Source organism: Zonotrichia albicollis, chromosome 3, assembly GCF_047830755.1.
Source record: "Zonotrichia albicollis isolate bZonAlb1 chromosome 3, bZonAlb1.hap1, whole genome shotgun sequence".
Classification (NCBI taxonomy): Eukaryota; Metazoa; Chordata; class Aves; order Passeriformes; family Passerellidae; genus Zonotrichia; species Zonotrichia albicollis.
The window spans coordinates 76,622,277-76,644,000 of record NC_133821.1 but is presented as its reverse complement, the minus strand read 5'-3'; the positions used below and the strand labels follow the sequence as shown (position 1 = coordinate 76,644,000).

Sequence of the window (21,724 nt, the reverse complement as noted above, 5' to 3'; positions counted from 1 at the left end):
GGTTTAAAATTCCACTGCATAGATGCAGAAAAATGAGAATTTTGAAAAATCAGCCCACCTTTTCTCAGCAATTCCACTGAAACAGTGAAGTCTACCTCAGAGCATGAGGTTCGTTCTACTTCACTAGATCAGGAACCCAGATTTATTTGACCCTACTGGTTTTCTTCCATTATTTACTAAGATATACTAACATTATTCTTCACTGGGATCACTCGCGATTTAATCTGCCTTGCATATTGTACATCAAAACTTACAGGCCTTTTTAGGTCCCAATTTATCTTGGTAAGAGATTAAATATGTTGTAAGACGTGTCATTTTGCCATCTCAGAAATGTCTTTGACTTAGACACATGCCATCCAAAACAAATTTGGAAAAGCTTTGACACACCATCCGGGTCCATTAGGCTGGATCACTTCTAATCTCTGCATTCTGGCATGCCAGGGACAATGATTTATGGCTGCCAATTGGTTCATAATGGAGCTGAATGTTCCAGCTAAAACTAATCCACATACTTTGATTATTTAAGTGTTTACTATTAATCATAGCAAGTCTAAAGTCGGTCAGAAAATTCATCTGATTCCACACAAAGCCAGCCTGCAACATTATGGGCACATCTTAATACAGATGCTGCTCAATTAAGTTTAAGCAATCTAATCTGATGCTAGGAAAAAAAAAAAAAAATATAATCCCATTCTCCACATGGAAGGGAGCAAAAACATAGTTTCATGAACTACTGAGCATTACACACTTTGCACTTAGAGAAAACCATTTTTCTCAAGGCTTTAGTATATAATCAAGCTAACCCAGAAACAGTGTTCTTTATGTTTCGCATTAATAAACTTTGTCTTTCTGAAGTTATACAGCCATTTCACGTGCAGGATGATCAAGAGGAAAGCCTGCTGAGTACTGTTTGCTCAGGTGAGAAAATGGGGTCTGTTCAAGTCCTGAGATTCATGAAAGATGAGCCAGTTACAGAGCTCCAGGCACTTGGAAGCTGTCAAGTGTTGTAAATGCCAAGATAAAACAGACAATAAGCAGCAATCATTTCCTAAAGCTATGTCTAAAAATTGATGAGCATGACCTCAGTTCAGCTGAGGTTCTGTGCATTGTTTCTCTCACTGTAAAACTGTTACCAACCACCACAACATGTAATTTGCCATCAGCTAGCCGTGATCATTAGCTCTCAGTTTTGTTTATTATTAAATTAGAAAATAGTGTGCCCAGCACTGGACTGTGGCATTCACGCTCTCTAAAAAAAATCCCCTCGCCCAGGATTTTTCTCAGAGAAAAGGAAAAAAATCCTTATCTCATTTGCTTCTCCTGTGTTGTGCTTGTGTAGAATGTGTTTGGAGATTGTTTCATGGGATTCTGGTGAGTTGTTTTCACCCATTGGCCAATCAGGGCCAAGCTGTGTTGAGACTCCAGAAAGAGTCACGAGTTTTTATTATTATCTTTTTCGCATTAAGCAAGTATCCTTTCTGTATTCTTTAGTTAGTATAGTAGTCTTCAGCATAATAGAGTATTATAAACTAATAAATTAGCCTTCTGAGAACATGGAGTCAGATTGATCATTCCTGCCTTTGTCAGGGCATTTCCCAGCAAATACAAAACTGGATAACAATTTTTCCTTAAAGAGTATGACAAAAACTAGAGAATACAGACTTTCTTATCTCTGCAATTCATTTACTTACCCTTCTTTGCAGAGAGAAGCTCTGTACAGGTTTAGATACAGACTATCTTGCACAAGCCAGTACAGAAAACCATAGGTGAGATCCAAGGTTACACCAACCACCTAAGAAAAAACAGTCCAACTAGCAATTGGAACACATCTTCACTTCTGAGATAAGCACCCTTAGGCATAACAGTTGTCTAGACAACATCATGAGTTCCTCTTTATTGGCAAAAATAGCATTACTACCATGAATGTTTATTCTAACACAAAAAGAGATAACACTAGAAAATAATCAGGTCCTTGGTGGACTCCTATTTATAGCAGCTGATGATTTTCCAGATAACATTTTTTAACACCTGTCACAGTGTTCATCCCTGGAGTATCTGAGTACCTCAGATATGATGGCAATAGCATATCAAGTGCTTAGTGGAAGTACCTGTCAAAATCTCCAAAATACCTCTGGTATTTTAATATTCTTTGTCTGAAACAGGTGGGTGATATCCAGTCTGAAAGTCAGAATCACCTTTTGAAAAAAGCATTTCAGGTCTTTTGTCTTTGTTTTCCAGCTTAGATTTTACACACAAACAGTTAAAATATTACATTACTTATGGAAAATAGATGCAAAATTTTAATTCATTTATTTGATTAAGCAGGAAATTTGAATATTTAAATTTTTGTAAATAATTTATTATTAAATAAAGTGGAGGAGGAAACTAAACAATCTTCCTGTTCATTACTTCAATGCTTCATCTTCCTTTCAGGGATGTGAAAGATTTGTTATTTCTTTTTAATAGGTTCTAATATTCAAAATAGAGTTTTCTTGTTTCTGCAGTAAATAACAGATTCAATACCATATGCAACAGTAATAAAAATCAGATCTTTATTAATCTGTTCTGTGAATAAAAAAGAATTTGCTTCCATAAGTTAATCTGCTAAATGTTATCAAGTTTAGTCTATTTTATATCATTAGCACAGCTTACAAGTTGTTTGGGGCCTCTCTGAACATGTTTTCCAGCAGCTCTCAAACTTCTCATGCAAACACTAGTCATAACTATTCGCTTATAAGCCTAAATTTCCGTTATGTATGTAAGTGGAACAGCCTTTTTTTCCCTAACTCTTCATTAATAAACTGCAAAAGATGATGACAGGAAAGCAAATGCTATATCACTTAGTTGTCTGTTGCTCCTTATGTAATCACATTCTTGACATATTTCTGTTGACATTGTATGTCAGAAAATCAAGGTTTGAATGATTGCTCCTGTAGGTTGTCCTGTTAAAAATATCTCACAGCATGTATGTGCCCAAGTGTATATTTAGTCAGTCGTGCTATATTTTATCCCATTTACCTATTCTCCCTCCCATGCTCCACACTAAATGACATCTTCCTGAACTTATGTTGCCATTTTGAACCTTTGGGTCCTTCTTCCTTGCCCCATTTTTTTTTCTGCAGGTATTACATTTTCCTATAGATGTGTCCATCTTCTTTATCCTGACCCCTGTATCCTCATTATTAAAAGGCAAATAAATATTTGTACTATTCATTTTCAGGAGTTAGGCAGCAGTTTAACGCCTCCTTTCTGTGATGCTTCAAAAGCAGGCAAACCCTTCCCAGCTCATGAGAGGTACTAGTTTCTGGGCAAAACATGTATTTGTGATGGTGCAGTGTACCCAAACATCACGGTATGCAAGATAAACTTGGCTATTTGAAATACCCTTTGACTAAAACTATTGAAACCACACCTAAAAGCGTCCTGGCCCCACTTCCATGTAATGCACTTTGCTGCTCCTCTATAAAATTACTTTTGTTCTCTCATACTATACAGTGTGAACAACTTAGTAAGAGCTTTGGAAAGTCTATGCCAGATCCTAAGTTGGAATAAATCAGAGGAGCTCTGCTCAAATCAATCAAGCTCTGCCAATACACACCAGCTGAGCTAAACAACTGATCAGAAAACAAAATAATTGCCATAGAAGGATTTAGTTCCTGCCAAAGAAATTAGACTTTCAAAGCTCTGCCTTTGTATTTGTTTAGGAAACCTGCCATTTTTACAGTAGGCTCTTCTATTCCTATTCCTAGCTTTCAGATTTCAAGCTAAAAGGAAGTACAGCTACAAACTGCTGAAGATCCAGCTGAACAGCAATTCTTTATCAGAAAAACAGATGGTGAATACCAGTAAGAATCACTTACATGGAGAACATTCTTTAACTGTTGGATAACAGCAATTAACTATTACATCTGTACTTTAATACTGAGATAAAACATGCCCTTTACACATAAAGAGCTTCATTGTGCAAAGAAAATACATATTAGTACCTGTGCAAACATATATTTGCCTCTTGATATTGAAACAGTAACAACCAGCTCAACAATTCCACCATTAAAGAATGTTGTGCTATCCTTTTTTTTTCTGATAGTTTTATTCTGAGATTTATTTTAATAAAGAAACACCTGTCAGCTACAACTGGTCACTTCTCGATCTAGACATTTGTACTTGGCTTTTTGCCTGTGTGCATCACAGCAGGAGGCTGAGTTCAGAAGTCAGTGCACAGATTAGGGCAGCAGAGAAGCAGGAGAGGAGATGTTTGCTTGTAGGAGGTGTGAATAAGTGAATGGTTGAAGGCTGGTATCACTGACATAGAGAAAGGTGCAGAAAAAAAAAATGACAGGACCAGACAAGCAATCCTACTGCTGCCAAGGTTCCTGAAAGCAAGAACAAGAAATTTGAGGTTAGCATGAGGCAATCCAGAGAGGCAAGTAGAGAATCAAAAGAGAAGGGCAAGGATGTTGAGGTTTGCCACTTAGAATAAAGTGGAACATGTCAGTCCTTTGCCACAGATCATCCAGAAGATATGTCCAAGTGTGCTGCTGAGCTTGGACAACATATACCTTCCCATGGAGACAGTCCACACCAGCCAGCTTCCACAGAGGAGTAGGGAGGCCGGGGCTGGGAGATAGATTGGTCCTTTGCAGCACAGACTTTTCTCTCATGTACAAAAGTTTTACAGTTCCTCTATATGCAGGATTACAAGTATAGCAGGTGGCACACCAGAACCTGCCTTCCTTCTTCCCAAGCCCTCATGGAAGTAAAACACCTGTGAGGTTAGTGGGCCTTTCAGAATATTAATTTCCTTTCATGGACTAAACAAGGCCTGGCTTTGTTTCATAATCAGAGAAACACCAAATTCTTTTCTTTTGGGAAAGCAAAGTTAAATGTTTTGGGGGATGATACAAAGCTAACTAAGAGAAATGGATCTCTAAAACTGGAGAGGGTCTTTAATGGACAATCCGGCTTCAAGTTAAATGGGAGTACAATTTGTATGACCGGTGGAATAAAAACAAAGACTGGGGTTTAAAGGAAGGAGGAAAGCGAGGGAGGTAGGGAGGAAAGAATATGCTAAGACCTTGGCAGATCTTTTCATAAGGAGAGAACTTAGTCTCAGAGTTCTTCCATTGTGTAGGCAACACCAAATTCACCTACCAAGAATGAGGTCAAATCTCACATTGTGGCAGAGGCAGGATGGATTTGGAGAAGCTCATCTATGAGGAGGCAGCAGTCAACCAAGTTTTTAAGAGACTTGATAGGACATCAGAGCGGGGTGAATGTAGAAGAGAGGCAGTGGAGAAATCAGCAGAGATATGGAGGTTGTGCAGGCCTCAGGGCATAACAAAGTGTCTCCAGGTAGGAAAAGGGAGCTACTGACCTTCTACATACTACAGGATCTTTGGTGAGCTATTGGTGGAACTGGCATCTCTATGTTCCCTCTCCTTTCTACTTCTGCATGGGACCTGCTCTCCACCTAATACAGCTAAAACAACAATTCCCTGTCCCTTTTTTCCTCTGATTGGTGGCAGATGTGGCACCCTCACCAGCACTGTGGCAGCAGCAGCAAGATGTGCCAGGCTGCAGCAGGGGCAGATGCCATTCCCCCCCTCTCATCACCACAGGTAAAACCTGTAACAGCACCTCTGCAACCCGAAATGCAACCCTGGCAAGCGCTAAGCCTCAAAACTGGCCCTGTCAGGTCCTGCAAGCTGGGGAACATCACAAAAGAGGCAGGATGCTATGAAGCTCTGGATCCATATTTTGATGTGAAAGCCAGAAGTGACCATTAGACCTAAATCATCTGGAAAAAAAGAACCTTTCACATGTGGGAAGGAGTAGCATTACAACCACAATTTTGGCAGCTAATGAACACTGACTATATTCAAGAGATCTAAATACTAAAACACACACCACCCCTCCACCCTATCTCTCATAGAAAGAAAGAGAAGTAAAAAATCAGTCACCTGTTTATCAGAAAACTGTTGCTGCTCTTGTAGCATGAGGTGCTCCTCTCCATTCAATCTTGTGCTCTCCACTGAATACATCGTGGCCCAGTACAAATAGCCATTTACTGAATCCACAACTAGGTCCCTGACTGGGAACACAACATGAGCTACAACATCTATATGGCCTCCCCACAGTGATTTTCTGTAGATCTAGGGACAAAAGAATTGACTTTAGCATCACATCAGCTATGATCAGCTTAGTGTACGTTAGTGACTTTTCCACATCTGTTTATCAAAAAGACAGTGCTAGCCTTCAGCTTTCAAAGCCTAAACCTTTTGCATTCAAAGTAAAAGGATGAAGAATAATGCAAAATTATTAGTTCATTTTTGCCAGAAAGTAACAAAAGAAAAAAGCTGAAATAGCTTTTTCCCTTCGCTTTCCCCGTTTTGGCAGCCTTCTGTCTGACAGAACTTCTCACCCACTTCATATTCACTATTCACAAGTGTAAATGAGGGTGCAAGGCAGTGTGAAATCTGGCCTTCTAGCTCCAGTTTTTAAAACAGCTTCTGACTTTGCACTTACAAGGAATGAAAGGCATAATTTGACAGCACTGCATAAATTAGCACTACAATTTTGAAGTCAGATACCTTTTAAATAATTCACATGTCAGTGTTCCTGATATGAGAGTGTACAAAGTGCAATTGTAATTATTTTTTAACTGCAGTGATCTGCAAAATATCACAGAGCAGAGGTCAACCTTGAAAATCTCTGTGTAAACAAATAGTGCCAAATTTTATTAAAATAAAGTCCATCTACTTCTTGGCTGAGATCAACAGGGCAGCCTCCATTTTCACTATCTTCATTTATTTTCACAATGTTGAATCCAATGAAGCTGTTGATGACAGGTTTGATTTGCCTGTTTTGCACCTGGTGAATTCAGTATCCTGCATTAGTGAATGTTAGTGAATATTTTACCCCAAACTTTTGTATAACTGTGGAAAATCACTTAAGTAAAGCAAAGCTTCCTTGTTCTACACTATAATAGGAAAGGTCCAAATGTATCTCAGGTTGCAAGAAGTAGGGATTACTTTCCCAAATACTGCCGTAGAGTCTTTATTGTTGACTTAAGGGATTTTTCTTTTTTAAGAGATGCAGCTATACCTACCGTATTTGCTTTGCCAGACCAATACAAGCACTGACCCAACCAATCAAAGGCCAACATCCTTGCATTTCTGACGTCGGACAGATAAGTGTTCTCATTGGTACCTTTTCTTTTGTTCAATGTCCAGGTTTGAACTTGGCCCATGGAATTAATCCAATAAAGAGTGTTATTATACCAGTCAAGGTCTTGAAGAAAAAAAATATGTTAAGCATTACATAAACATGTAAATTAAAAAAAAAAAAAACCAACACATTGTTTTAAAGAATAAAAAGCAGTCAGGCACTTCAGCTTTTTAAAAATCAATACAAATGCACAGTTAGGCTCAGCTAAATGTGAAGGTACATGCTTCCTTACAGGAAATAATGTACATGTATTGTACATATATAACCCTGATTATTATAAATGTATGACATATATTGGGATGCTGGAGACAGAGCTATTTAGTTCAGAGGGTTGATTTTAGCTGTGCTATAACTGTGGTGATGTCAGAAGGGTTTCACTAAGGATTAATTTGACTCGTAAAATAGAAGAAAGTGGATGAACCCAAAGTGTTGGCTCAGTGAAGCTGCTGTACTGCACTTCATGACATCCAAGTCTAGAGAACTCTTGTCTTTCAATGCTGTTGGTGAAATTTATGGAGAGCTAACAAATGCCAAAAAGCCTGTAGCAGCAGCGTGCAAATTGTTTAGTATGTACCTGAAACATTTCTTATATGAGGATAGAGGAGTTCTCCTTGCCTGTAGCTATCCAATCGCTGCTTCCAGAGACCCTCAGGCCCCACAGCCAATATATACGGTTCTTCTTCAGCTACAAAGGAAGAAAACTGCAGTTGTGCACACCAACAAGCAATTTATCTTAGTAATTGTATTTCAATAGCAATTGTTCCTGTTCCTGGAAAGTTACAAAAGCACCTTTAAAGCTGCCCCTGTCCTAAGGAATAAAGGACAAAGAAGAAATACATGAAAATATTATAATTTGAGAAATTCAGAGATTCAGGACAGCTTCAGATCCAGAACAATAAGGCAATTTGGAATCCTATTAGATGCTGAAAAATCACTGTGGATTTGGACCTGTCCTTACCAAAGTCAGGTAAATGTCACCCCTAAGCCAGTCCAGCCCCTTAAACTGGAAGCTATTTTCCCCTCAGCCTTAGGTTAATTTGGGTGAACAAGGTTTCAAAAACCATTCCAAAGGCATGGAAATCTCAGACATTTTGCACACATCCATTTTCCCTGATTATCTATGCTCAAATCAAGGATTTTCAGCATTTGGTGAGCTTTACTTTTCCATGAATTGTCCTTAATCCTCAGGGCATTGCACAAACCACTTCATCATATAAAGTTCTTTACAGAGCAATGAAAAGGGATAACACCTCTTTTACTGTATCAAATAATATTTTGATAGAGTATTTGCATTAGAAAAATGTAGATAACTACCAATGTTAATGCATAAATAATATTTAATATCATTATTCTAGTTTGAAAATCTTACTAGTTTAAATAAAAGCAAAGTTACTTATCCTGTATTCTTTAATTCTAAGAAAAACCTTTTTGTGCTCCTTATTTTGTAGTCTTTGCCAAAAGTGTGTGCCTCTTTTATTAGGTGGAAAGATTTATACACACTTTGTTCTTCATATTTCCTGTGTGACAAAGCAATTCTCACCTTCTTCTAAAGTTGTACCTCTAAATGACTCTGACCATGGCCCTGCACCAGCAGGAGACACAGCTCTGACTGACACCTCATATGCTGTGAAGCTGGCCAGCCCCTTCACTGTAAGCCTTGTGTTACTAATATTTGAGACAACCCATTCCTCCTCAAATGGGTGCTGAGGCGACACTTTCACATCATAGGTCCAGTTCTGCCAAGCAGATAAACCTGTGTGAAGCAAACAATTGTGTGAGTACAGAGAAAATTGCTGTAACTGGTGATACACAACCTTTGAGAAAGATGTATATTGGAGACTCCTTCCAAAAATGCCAGTACAAGTGGAATTAAGAAAGAGATAGATTAAATCCACTCTGGCTCCATGTTTCAATTCCCCATGAAGAATGACATTAGAACAAAAATTTTCCCTGGCCAGGTGATTTTCTGGTATTCAAAGATACATGCACAGAGGGTAGAAACCATAGCACAGTCACCGATCAAAAGTCATTACATCTCTGCCATCCATTTCCTATGTGATACCAGTACCCAGCATTACTGCTACTCCATAACATACTTAAGACCAAGTTTTGCTTAAAATCCTTGCAGGGGGCATATGAGTTGCCAACACACACTTGCGTTAATTCAGAAAATTTAGCTCTTTTAGTGGCAAATTATGGGCTAAATTTTTGAAGCAGAGGTAATTCCATAACTTCCATCCATATCTGCTATTGATATCACCAAAGTCCAAATCAAGAAAAGGGAAACCAGAAATTACTTCTGTAGAAAGAAAAGAAATGGGCCTTCAGGGATAATCAGCTGAACTTACTGCTTCCAATGGTGTGTTCAGGAGGTCTCCAGCTGATCACAGCTTGGTCCGATCCAAATAGAACCGTGACAAGGCGAGGAGCAGTTGGTAAAGGAAATGGCTGAGTTGATGGCCCATAGAAAACCAAGTTGCCAATGCCAAAGTACTCTGAGTACTCCAAATTGCAGTCCACAATGTACTCATTGAAGCTAGAACTTCCCACTGGAGAGACCTCCTCATGGAAAACTGCCGAGCCATCTGTGACTGTAAATGTGTTATCCTCATAAACAAAGCTCTCCATGTCATTAAATGGCACGTGTGATCGCAGCGTGTGAAACTCTGAACCATCAAGAAAACCTGACACAAAGGCCTGTTCTGTTTTGTTGAAGAAAATGAGTCTCTTAGATTGGAAGTTGATTGTGAAGGTTCTCAGAGCACTGGATCTCACCACTGGTGAAGCTGCAGAGGCAGTGCCAGGAATGAGTGGAAGGTTTGCTCTGTATATGCCATCCTCCAGGAGACAGAAGATATAACTGGCCACAGAGCAAAATAAACCCAAATAACTACAGTGCAAGAAGTCTGCAAAGCCACAAATATTTTAGCAGCTAAGACACGTGCCTGTCTTTATGAACAATAGAAAAATACTTTTGGCAGTATTAGTACATATATACTGGGGGAGTAGACACATCAGTTTTACTTTCTGGGAATTTTGCATAGCAGACTATTGGAGAATATTTTTCTATAATACCTTAAATGCTAAGCATGAACATTTCAAATTCATAGAGCTTCATATTCATAAAAGCATGAAATTTCTGAAACTCAAATTTCTTGTTTGGAAAAGCTTTATCTCTTCTGCTAACCCCCTAAAGAAGAAAATGCACAAAACAATACTGCATGGCATCTGTCTTGTTCCAGTTGTTTTGTAACTTGTTATTTGTTGCTCTTTTGTTAACTTAAGTGCTTGAAACAGGAACCTAGATGACTAATGAAGTGTAGAAAATTAGAGAGGAGCTTTATAGCACCTTTGGCACCAAGTGCCCAAAGGAGTTCACTTACCCATTATAGGGATCAGCTATAACCTTCCTAGGGGATGTCACGTAAAGAGGAGTGATGTCTTCAGCTACCGTGCAGTTCTCTAAGTGGCAGACATGTATCTGGGGAATGAGAAGAAAAATGGGTGATGCATTCATAGGGTGTTTGCTAATGAGCACACAAGCTGACCTGAGATTCCTTCAGGGGATGGAGAGAGTGAAACACCTCTCCCACAGTCCTAGGTCCTTCTGGGCTCCTGAGTGTTCAGTCAGCCAAGGATAACCCCTGTACACAAAGCCACGACAGCTTACCCTGCAGCTGTCAGTCGTGCCTCTAAGCTGGAGGGAAAATTGGTTATCCAACTGCCTATACTCAATTTGAAGGGTATAGGCAAACTGTTCTTTGAAATGATCTGGCAGGGAAGGGAAGTGCTTTTCTGGTCCTGGAAGCAATACCTTGGAATTCAGACATCTCTGCCATTGGTCTGTTCATCTACAAATCATTTGTATCTTTTCATCACTACTGCTTTTCCTGCTCCCTGTTCCCTGTGCAGCAAGCAAAAGATCAAACATGGCAAGAGGATTAAAAAAATAAAAATCTCCCACTAACCATTATGGGTAGGTTTCTAGTCCTTTGTGCATTAGAGGATTACATGGGTACATGCAAAGTCTGACCATTAGTGTAACTGATGTTTTACGGGTAGGAAATCTAGTGCAGGGTTAATCTCCATTTTCACTTTAAATTGAAGCAGCTGTAATCTGAGCTGTTGCTATTGTATGAAACACTTAACATATTTTTTCAATTATGACAGACAGCAAAAAATCACTGTCCAGTTATCTGACCACCTTCCTGAGGCAGAGTAGGAAATGAACAGAGTAGATGGGTAACCAAGAGAAACAGTGTGCCAATACTGGGTATGAGGAGGGTGTGAAGGCAGTCTCAAAAACAAATTAAAACCAAAACACTTATGTCCTAAGGAGAAAAATAAGGCAAGGAGCCAGAGTTCCACATAGGGTGTTTACTTTAAATATGACCTGATAGTCAAAGCTTTCTTCTTTGTTAAATTACTAAATATGTAAATATTAATGTTATATTAAAATATATTATTGTAATTATATTTTGTGCATAAATATCTATACATAATAACATTTTTCTGATGTAAAATTAATCGCGTAATGGTTCAAATTAAGCACTAGAGCATTACCTTTTCATTCATGACAAAGTATATCCTCTGGTAGAGCCAGTCTACTGAGATGGACACAATATTCCCCCAGCCAGCGTAAAAGAGCATTAGGTTGGATACATCAGACATATTTGCAACTCCTTTCACCCAGATAGAATTCCCTTCAGAAAAATAGACAACTTGCTGATAAATATTCACAGAAATACCTAAAAATAGAAAGATATGTGCACACAGATAATATAAGAAAGTTTCCATTTTTCAGTTAATTTTTCTACTTGCCTTGAAAATATGTATTTTTCAGTCTGCAACCCACCATCATCATCAGAGAAAAGTTAACTGTTTTTACTCCTCACTTCAAGTCTTCTTTCAGATAATAAGGAAACATTCCCATTTGCTTTGTAAGTGACATTATTATAGAGAATTGCCCTTCAGAAAGGTAATCAAAGAGAGGACACGTAATATGCAAACTGACACTGATTGCCCCTCGACAGGTCAAACAGATGCAGCTGGCATCTCCTCACAAAGCACCACTCACTCTAGAATTCAAACTTGACATAATCTGTGCCACCTCTGCACTATCCAAGGCTATTTAGTCAGGGGCAACGTTCTTTCTCTGGAGTCTTTGTGGCTCTGAGAAATTTGGTAGATAAACTCAGATTTCCACACTGTCACCAAGGACCAGTGTAGGTAAGAAACATTGGAGTGGTGAGTAATTTGAGATAACATGGTTATCTGGTGACTCCAGCTGCTAAATGCCTCATTAGTATGCTACACATTAGCACTATATTTTAGAACTTGACATTATTTTATCCAGAAGTTCAAATCACTTCATTTCCCCATATTCACATTGAGAAAAACTAGATATCAATTGCAGGGAAACGTGGATTCATCTTACCTCAATTTAGACACCTACAATGTAAAAAATGAGCCAGCTACCTAGATACTGTGGAGAAACAGTTGCACTGGGGAGAACCATTTATCGCTTCCTAATGCCTGTCACTTCAAATACATCAAATCATGTCCTCAAAGTTCCTATTTCTCCTGATTCACTATAAAGGCAGACTGGACACTGTCTCAAGCCATGTGAGGGGCATTCTGTCCTCAGTGAAAAGAGGTCTTATTGGCAATTGACATAAAAGGAGAGAGCCCAGTTTGATTTTACCTGTGATGTTGTGGTGTATAGCACCGTTTGGCAGGCACTGAGCAGCTTCGAGGAAATGTCCTGTGTATCTCTTCCTTAACGACTCTTTTCTGGATAGGAAGAGCCATGCTGCTTTTTCCTTAACTGGCAAACAGAGAAATTCAGAATTTAGATGACCACTGCACATGGCTAACTCAGATACATCCTTAATAGCCATGCATGTGTGCCCAAATGTACGTACGTCTGTACGTATCCTTACACTAGCAGTGACAGACCAAAAGTTAAACAATTTGAGTGCTGAAAGCACATGGAGTTATTAATCATTACAGTTGACTCTGGCTCCTCACACAGGGTGAGAACAGGCCACATGAATTTCACACCATCATTCCTGCAACTATAGACAGTTCCCTAGGGAGGGAAAGTCAGCTGGAGCAAATGAAGCCTTACTGACTCAAGGAAATGAAGGCACTAAGACATCCAAGTGACTTCAAGATCTAGCAAAAATAGGACATTTAACACCTCTGGACTTCTTTGAAAACCCCAGTCAAACTAAAATATTATCCCAGAGAGCTAGAGAAAAGCAAGGCAAGTATGTTTATGTGTTTTATTGTAATGATTAGTGATTTATTCAAAAAACAAGTACCTATTACAGATACAGATGATAATGGGATAATATCACCTGTTTCAAAGGTGATAAACTTAGTATTTTTTTTTCTAATAAAGTCACAGAATTTAAAGTCAACAAGGATAGTTTTGGTCAAATAAACTGATTTCATACTTATAAAGACCCATGTGATTTACATGAAAATCTCTGCAGTAAATCTGTACCTTCTGTCTGGTCTACACATAGGCTTGGGGAAGATAGCTTGCCTCGCTTCTGATTCTCAGATCCTTGGAAATCTAGCACACACCTTGTTAAATTGACTGTTACCTTCATTTTTAAAGATGGCGTATTATTTCAAGTATGATTTTGGCTAATTTCCATCAGCAAACAATCCTTCCCTTTTTTTTCTCCTCTCCAGCTTAAGCAGCTGTCTGCAATCAGATATCATTTCCTCATATGGATATCACAAAACTGTGATCAAATGCTGTCTTAATTTATTCTGATAATCTGCATAGATTGAGCTGTGTGAATTTCTCACATGATGCACTGTGAGTAGTTTCAATAATGATGCTTTCAGAGCAAAGTACAAGAGGCCAATATTACCTTTTTATCTCTTTTCAAGCAATGTTTCTTGCAATCTACAGCAGAAATCAGATTCTGTCCCCAACCCTTGTCGGGGCTCAGATCTACACAGCTCAGTGCCTGATGCAGTAGCACCATTTCTGGACATGATGCATGACAAAAGGCTGTTCATGTTAGCACAGAGAGAAAGTATGTGCCTGTGCAATTCAGGGGGAAACAACTGAAATTTTATGTGGTGACTAGTAAGGGGGGTGGGATGGCTCCCCATCCCCGTCAGGTGGGGGTTTCAGGGGCTATGGAGTTTGTTTTCTACCTTAAATTAATTGTTTGCCAATTGGATTGACATAGTGAACACAGTCTGGACTTTTCAAAAATGATACAAATATTTATAACTCAGGGTCAGCCAACCCTAGAGTAAATCTCTGTGGAGCTAAAAGTAAGGAAACATCAGTGTGTCTGAGCTAATACAGACAAAAAAACCCAACAACAATATTTTAAAAAGCACTAGAGAAGCAAGTTCAATGTCTCTAACCAATAGCAATTCAGAGACAGTCTTGAAGTGTTTTCATAAAGCTGAAGCAGTTCCAGGTGTTTGACAACTGAATCTTTTCATGAGAAGGGAAGTCTTTTATTTTCTTTCCTGAAAGAACATTTTGATAACATTGATTTCACTCTTATTTGTGTTCTATCTCAACATATGTCTTTCTCTGCCAATTAACTGATAATTCTGCAATTCTTTGAGTAATAGCTATAGTGCATCATTACCTTCAATATTAATTAGTTGATGCAATAAAACAAATACCTTCATGAAAGAGCAAAAGAAAAGTTGGTATGATTTCACATACTTGGCTTGAGATAATTGAGAATTTTTGACAAACGAGTTTCACATTAAGTGATCGTTTCCATGCTGTGATGCCTTATCGTGTCCACAGCTGGAGAGCAGGACCTCCCTCTGATATGCTATTGACTCCCCAGTGTACAACTCCTTGATATGTTCACACTCTAAATATTTGTACTCCTGTCAAAAATGTGGCAAGCCAGGGAACACAATTTGTCCCCAGGACTCTGCTGCTCTTTTACCTTTGGATGCCTGAGTTGTGATGTTGGCTTCAGCAGGGGGTCCAGCACCGACCTCATTAACTGCCACAATACTGAACCTAAGGCACATCAAAGAGACAGGTTTGGTTGGCAGGTTCCCTTTGAAAGATTGCCTGAGAAACATTTTATCCAGCTGGGAAGCTGCTATAGAAGTGCTTGACTTTCAGAAAATGCCTGTTTAAATATAATGCTCTGGGGAAATTCAGAATAAAAACAAAACCAACCAAAGTCTGAATTGTTCAAAGGCAAAACAACAACACAATCTTCTAAATTTCAATCCAAAATATATTTTCAGAGTCAGAAGAACAACTCAACTTCATTTCAAAGGAAAATCTGTATTTACCAGTACAAGCAGAATGCTGACCTCTGCATTTAATAAAAATGAAGGCATTTTTCCAGATGCTTACAGGACTAGAGAAGACCCCTCTATCTTTCTCCCACTATACTAAAAACATGCCACACAAGCCGAAAAAATTAAAAACATCAGCTAAGAAAATGGAGCCTCCCAGCCCCATATACAGGTGCTTTTCCTTCCTCACCGAGTTCTGCAAAAGCAGCCAAGCTAGCTGGGGTAACTCTGTTACCTCAAGGAAGGTGCCCTTGCTTTTGGCAAGGATGTCAGTAAAACAGCACAGTTGTGCAGAAGTGGCATTAAGGCATACTTGGTGCTATCTGGGCAAGAAGCGTGACCTCATGCCTGGCCACATTGGTATCTTTTCTTTTTGTACCTGTAAGTGGTGTTTGGGAAGGTGGAGTAGAACTGAAAGCTGTGCCCTCTTGAGGCTCTCAGCAATTCATGATTCTCGCTGGTCAGGAGCAAGTTATATCCAATAATCAATCCATTCGGAAAAAGTGGTGGAGACCAACTAACTTCAACAGTGTTTGGACTTGAACTCTGAATGTCTTTAATGACAGGAGCTGTTGCAGGAACTGCAAGACAAATATCTGACTCTGGTACTTAAGACATTAATTGATCTTGATTTTTAAATATATTTTTAGGTTTGACACCTGATAATTCATTTATACACCAACAAATATTATAAGGGACAGTTAATATTTCAGCAACATTTCATATTTTTTTTTAATGTCCATGAAAACAGGATTGTGTTTCAATCAAATACATGCATATTTATGTACAAAAGGATCCCATGTGCCCTCACAATTTTGTCCATGTTTCTGTGCTTGTTTTTAAAAGCAAAGGCAGGCAGAAGCCCTAAATCTTCTAGGTCAAACAAAAAGAACCTGTTGTTTTTTTCGTTTGGTCTTCTGCAGCTACCCAACAGACAACATAAACATGATTCTAAAGATTAGGCACCAATGTCTTCTGCCAAAGAAACAACAATGAAACTCAAATGTTTCTGTTAAGGTCCTGAAAGATGGAATTAATAGTGCAATTCATTACCTCCAAAAGCATGTGTCTGGTAACTGGGGCTAGGAGGAGAATGGAGCTGCAGCTGAGACGTAATGATCCAAACCACTTGAAACACGTATTCCGTGAAGGCCTGAAGGTCTTTGACAGTATATGAAGTTTCAGATACTACCTAGATTAATGCACAAACACAATTGAGCTTGTTCTTCCTCCAGATACGGCTACTTTCATGAGGGCAAAAGAGGTCTCATACAGCAATATACATATTTCAGGATAGAAAAGGGCTGCATCATAAGTTTTAATTAAGAGGGAATTCTGAAATTTATTTTCAGCATAGACGTTGATTTTCCATCTCTTCAGAACGTTTTCTCTTCTCTTTCCTCAAAACACAGCACCAAATCCCAACAATGAGTAGGTATATCAAAGGATTGATGCAACATAGAAGTAAGTTTTAAGAAAAAAGTTAAAAGAAAAAGCCGAATTAGTAGCATGTTACAAGCAATGTATTTTAAACTTATACCACAGGTTTCAGATACAAAGGATCCTAGTTACACTGAAATATTTATTGTCTGAAGTAATTGCTCCCTATTATTTCATCAATGATTCATTCAGAGTAACTTCCTGCTTAGCAAATTATCTTTACCTTTGATTTGTGGCACCAACTTGTCATGCCCTGTAAATTGGTCCAATAGAGGTGATGGCAAGATAACAAGTGTACAGCTGACGCAAAAGAACAAATTATGAGAATAACTCTACTGAGTCAGAACAAAGGTCTTTCTAGCCAAGTATTGTGCTTTGACAAGAACCAAAAAAAGTTCTCTAGGGAAAGGTATTTAAAAAAAAAAAAAAAAAAAAAAAAAAAAAGAGAGAGAGAAGAAAGCCCACAGCTATATTTCTCCTCAATATTCTCATTGGCTTTTCACAAGCATGACTCAACATGAAACAATGGGAATATTTGCATTTATTAGAACTCGATTTTTTTCTTCTGCTAATTTTTCCAGTCACTTCTCAAACCCGATCTAGTAATTTCAGCATTTTTAATATTCAGGAGTTCAAATTTAGCAATTTAACATTCACACGTGCCAGAAAGTAGCTGAACATTTCAACTACCCATTCAGTGAAGAAATACATCTGGCTCGTTTTGAACCTGCTGCCTGCTAGTTTCCATCAAGATCCCTAGTTCTTGTGCTGGAGGAAATGGGAAATCATCCACTGCTTCTCAGCTTCCCCATGCCACTCGTGATTTTGAAAATCTCTTTCATGTACCTATTATCCAAGATGTTAAAAAAAAAAAAGAAAAAGCAAAGAAGAGCCAATTTCCTTGCAAAGTAAAAGGAGGTGCCCTCCCTTACCTCTGTGTACCTCCAGTCACCAGGGAGTTTGTTGAACTTCCACTGGATAACATATTTCACCCCAGAGATGTTAGCTGCCTTCCACCCTAATGTGACACTGCGGTTTCCAATGACAGATGCAAATGGTGCACTAGGTTTGTTCAAGTAGCCTGAAGGGAAAATACAATATAACAGTAAGAAAAAAAAATCTTTCATGGCAATTCCTGCATCTTAAAGGTAAAAACCTTTTACCTCACACACCTAAAAGCAGCGAAGCCCATAAAAACATATAAAAGAATATATTGAAAATGTTGCTGAGTAACTTGCATGGCATTTTAAAGACAAAGACAGTTTGATAAGTCAGACAGAAATGGGCCAGGTTAAATGTGAGCAGTTGTGACTACTATCCCATACTTGTGTAAGTGCATTTTTAGTTACAGCTACTTATTAAAATTTCTCTGAAAAGCAACAGAGAAGGCATGAGACTCTTGTGAAAATATTTTCAAGGGGACTATTTCAATAGCACTCTACTGGCCCAAGGTATCATCTTAAACAGTTGAGACTGGATTCAAAACGTCTAATGTCCACGAAAGGAAGGGAAAAATGTTTTACGCCAAGATAAACTTCAGTGTATTTGTTAAAAGAAAAAAAAAAACAGTGGTAGTTTTCTGATTAATGAAAGTACTCAAGACTTTCTTATTTCTTAAATAAATCCAGATCATAGAACAAGACTATGAATTTATCAGACTGTCAGTTGGACACAGGACTCTATTCAGACTTACTTAGTGCTTCATCTCCATATGCATCCTCTGCACAGCTACAGCCAAATTTACAGGAAACTGTCTGTGTAAGGTACAGAACTCACTGGTTAGCATTGTGTGAAGGGAAACTTCCTTCCAGAATCATGCAGACACATTTTAAATACATACAAATTCTGTGGACATTTTGCTTATGCACAAACCCAGTGGAAATAATTATATTAAATCTAAAAAGTAGCACTACCATGAACTCATTCCAAAGATTTTCTTGTGAGAGTTTTCATCAATTCACTGGGCCCTAAATTACAGGTTTCCTCCTTACACACTGTTCCTTTGTGGAAAGCATGAACATGGGGCTACATTACAGCTGGAAATACACTTCAGTGATGACCATGGAGTTAGGAAGACAAGGTTTTTGACTAGTTACTAATATATTCCACATGTTGCATTCCACCTTTTCCTGCTTCATGTATTCCCTATGAATGAGGCACATTCCTACAATGTATTTCCAGTGAATTTTCAAAATAGCTGATATCAGCAATTTTTTATAACAGCCATGCCTAATTCACACTTCCTTTTCAGCAGCTACTCCTTCTGTTACAGTTGTGCCTACAAGCTGCAAATATAACAAATACCCCAGGGCAGTGAGCTCCACACTGGCATCCTAAGAACAAAAAATTCCTGAGTTTTCAGTTCAAGTAGGGAAGATAAATATAGTGTCATTCGGCTTTTTATGTAGAGAACTTAAAGAGGAGTAGAAACGTGTTCTAGGTGGGTCTCAGTAGCTTTAAAATTGCATGCAAGACTGAGTCTCCTGGAAATCCAAACTTTTTGAGAAGTGGTGATTTGAGCTTTTCTAGGCAGGAGGTTTATTTGGGCTCATTTTATCCTGCAAGTTCATTCAGCCTTTAAAGTCTTGAAGTTTGCTCCACACAGCAGCAACCTTTCAAGTGATAATCAACCTTAAGATCGTTCAGAAGCAATTCATTATGGCAAGTGAGGGAGGTTTTTTAATTGCTCTTCCTATCATTTGAGGAAACACACTTCCAGCACCCTATGGAAACTGATAAGATGTTATTTCAGACAACACAGTTGCAACCAAGACAGATTTGAAAACTTGCTTAGCTGTATATTCCTATGTACATTATGTCACATCTAGACATTCAATGCCAAGTGCCACCACTTAAAATTTTTTCCAATACTTTCATTTTCAGAGAAAAAAAATAATTCCAGGTAAATTATCATCACTGTTAGCAGGTGAAAATTCAGGTATTAGTAGTTATCTAGTGTACAGTGGAGCATTAATTTATGACTAATATTTATTTGTTTTAAGAGGTAGCGTCCCCAGATTTCATGCCGATTCATAGTGCCTTCTGCCTCATTGAACACAGGTATTTCTGAATATTTGTTATTTGTTGTTATTCTTTCTTCTGATTTTTGCCTGAACCATAAATCCAATTTCTGCTTGAGGATTGCTAAGGCTCCTAACCTTAAATTTTAAGAGAGACTTGCCAGCTGCTCTACTTGTGAACAATAAATCCTCATATTTTCTCCATCCATCAGCAATGTTCTTATATAAGCCACAGTCTGACTTCTTTTCTTGTGACTGCTCCCATGAAATTCAGTGGCAATCCCCTGTTCCTAGATGGAATGAGAAATACTACCAGATTTCAGTCACAAGGTGCATTCAGAAAACAGAACTGATCTAATGCCAAAGAAAATGTCTCACTCTTACTCCCACTCCTTTGCTCTGCAGGCTGCAATGACCTGATCCTTTGGATGCAGTGACAGTGTGTGCCTGACATGTGGGTAGTCAAGTCAGTCAGCTGATCCAGTGGAAAGATAATCTCAAAAAAGCCCCTGCAGAGTCAGCACATTTAAGTGGCATATTGTGTGACCAGACAGGCAAAGAAAAAAACCCCAACACAAAAGCTACAAAACCCTGCACTCGTTTTATGTTTCTACAAAAGTAGAAACCAAAAAGTAATTTGGTTACTTCTTGGACTGGGCCTACACACCAAAACCACCAATTCACGCATTAGTAAACCTTGGTCATCATCACAATCGGACAGACTAAAAAGCATTAAAAAAAAAACTTTTTGCTCAAATTTCCAGGTTGCCAATGGGTTGGTATTCTACTCATGATTCTCCAACTCCTCCATCACCTTCTTGAAATGTATTGCTTCCACCTGGGATCAACCTTCATCCTGAGGTCTCAGCAGTGCCAAAAACAATCTTTCAATCATCTCATCCCCATCCTACCCTATCCTCTATGTTCATGCTGAAAGCATCCATCTCTTTACCAGCACTTTGTTGACCCAAACTCATCACTGTGAACACCAGTCCATCCACAGAACTCCCCACTTAAGGTCTCCTTCTAAGGGGCCATATGTTGCCCCTTACTGAATTGAATTTTATTTCATTTAGGCTCTATCCAGGCAAGAGCTTTGTCTTCCAGGTCTATGTTTCCACTTCTCAGCAAGCTGGTATCGTACCAACTTAACAAGCATTTTCTCTGGATAGTCCGTGATGGAATTCATGGAAAGCTGGATGAACAACACTCTTGAGAGAGCCTAGAACACTGTTTACATAGATCTGTCCTGTTTCACAATAATGAGATTTGTCTGCTTTCTTAATGCAAGCCTGCCCTTGGTCACCATGCTGAAAAGGTACATAACTCATTCTTCAGCTTTAGGGAGTACAAAACAATTAGACCTGAATTGGTAAGTTTGTGTATCTACAGTGTATTTCTTAGCACTGTAGCAATCACTGAAATAGTGATTGTTTTGTATTGCTCTGATGGCATTTAACTTACCTCACATTTTCTAATGTATGTCTCATTCTGCCAAGAAACAAATTAATAAAATGTGCGGTTAGCAAAATATAATCACAGAGTATTTCAAACAGATAATACCAATTTATTAGAATTACTTCCAGTGAAAGTACATTACAAAACTTTATCACTGGCAAATAATGAAAGAAGGAAAATCCAAATTTGAAAAACAGAAAGTCAACATTAGAGTGATGCTAAGGTTGAATAAGATTCAGGTGTTCAAGATATGCAGAAAAAAT

At 38.5% G+C, this 21,724-nt stretch overlaps 1 protein-coding gene across 1 annotated transcript in view; it reads right to left on the bottom strand.

Moving 5' to 3' along the window:
* The window catches only part of ROS1 (ROS proto-oncogene 1, receptor tyrosine kinase), an 85,761-nt gene that overhangs the window by 42,019 nt on the left and 22,018 nt on the right, over positions 1 to 21,724 (bottom strand). The window contains exons 2-14 of the mRNA XM_074538606.1: positions 17,916 to 18,064; positions 16,597 to 16,735; positions 15,923 to 16,124; positions 15,177 to 15,253; positions 12,932 to 13,054; positions 11,791 to 11,975; positions 10,611 to 10,708; positions 9,576 to 10,087; positions 8,768 to 8,980; positions 7,802 to 7,912; positions 7,109 to 7,290; positions 5,961 to 6,152; positions 1,692 to 1,792 (exon numbers count right to left, since the gene is read on the bottom strand). Of these exons, the coding sequence (XP_074394707.1) occupies positions 1,692 to 1,792; positions 5,961 to 6,152; positions 7,109 to 7,290; positions 7,802 to 7,912; positions 8,768 to 8,980; positions 9,576 to 10,087; positions 10,611 to 10,708; positions 11,791 to 11,975; positions 12,932 to 13,054; positions 15,177 to 15,253; positions 15,923 to 16,124; positions 16,597 to 16,735; positions 17,916 to 18,064 (2,284 nt within the window). The remainder of the gene's footprint in view (positions 1 to 1,691; positions 1,793 to 5,960; positions 6,153 to 7,108; positions 7,291 to 7,801; positions 7,913 to 8,767; positions 8,981 to 9,575; positions 10,088 to 10,610; positions 10,709 to 11,790; positions 11,976 to 12,931; positions 13,055 to 15,176; positions 15,254 to 15,922; positions 16,125 to 16,596; positions 16,736 to 17,915; positions 18,065 to 21,724) is intronic.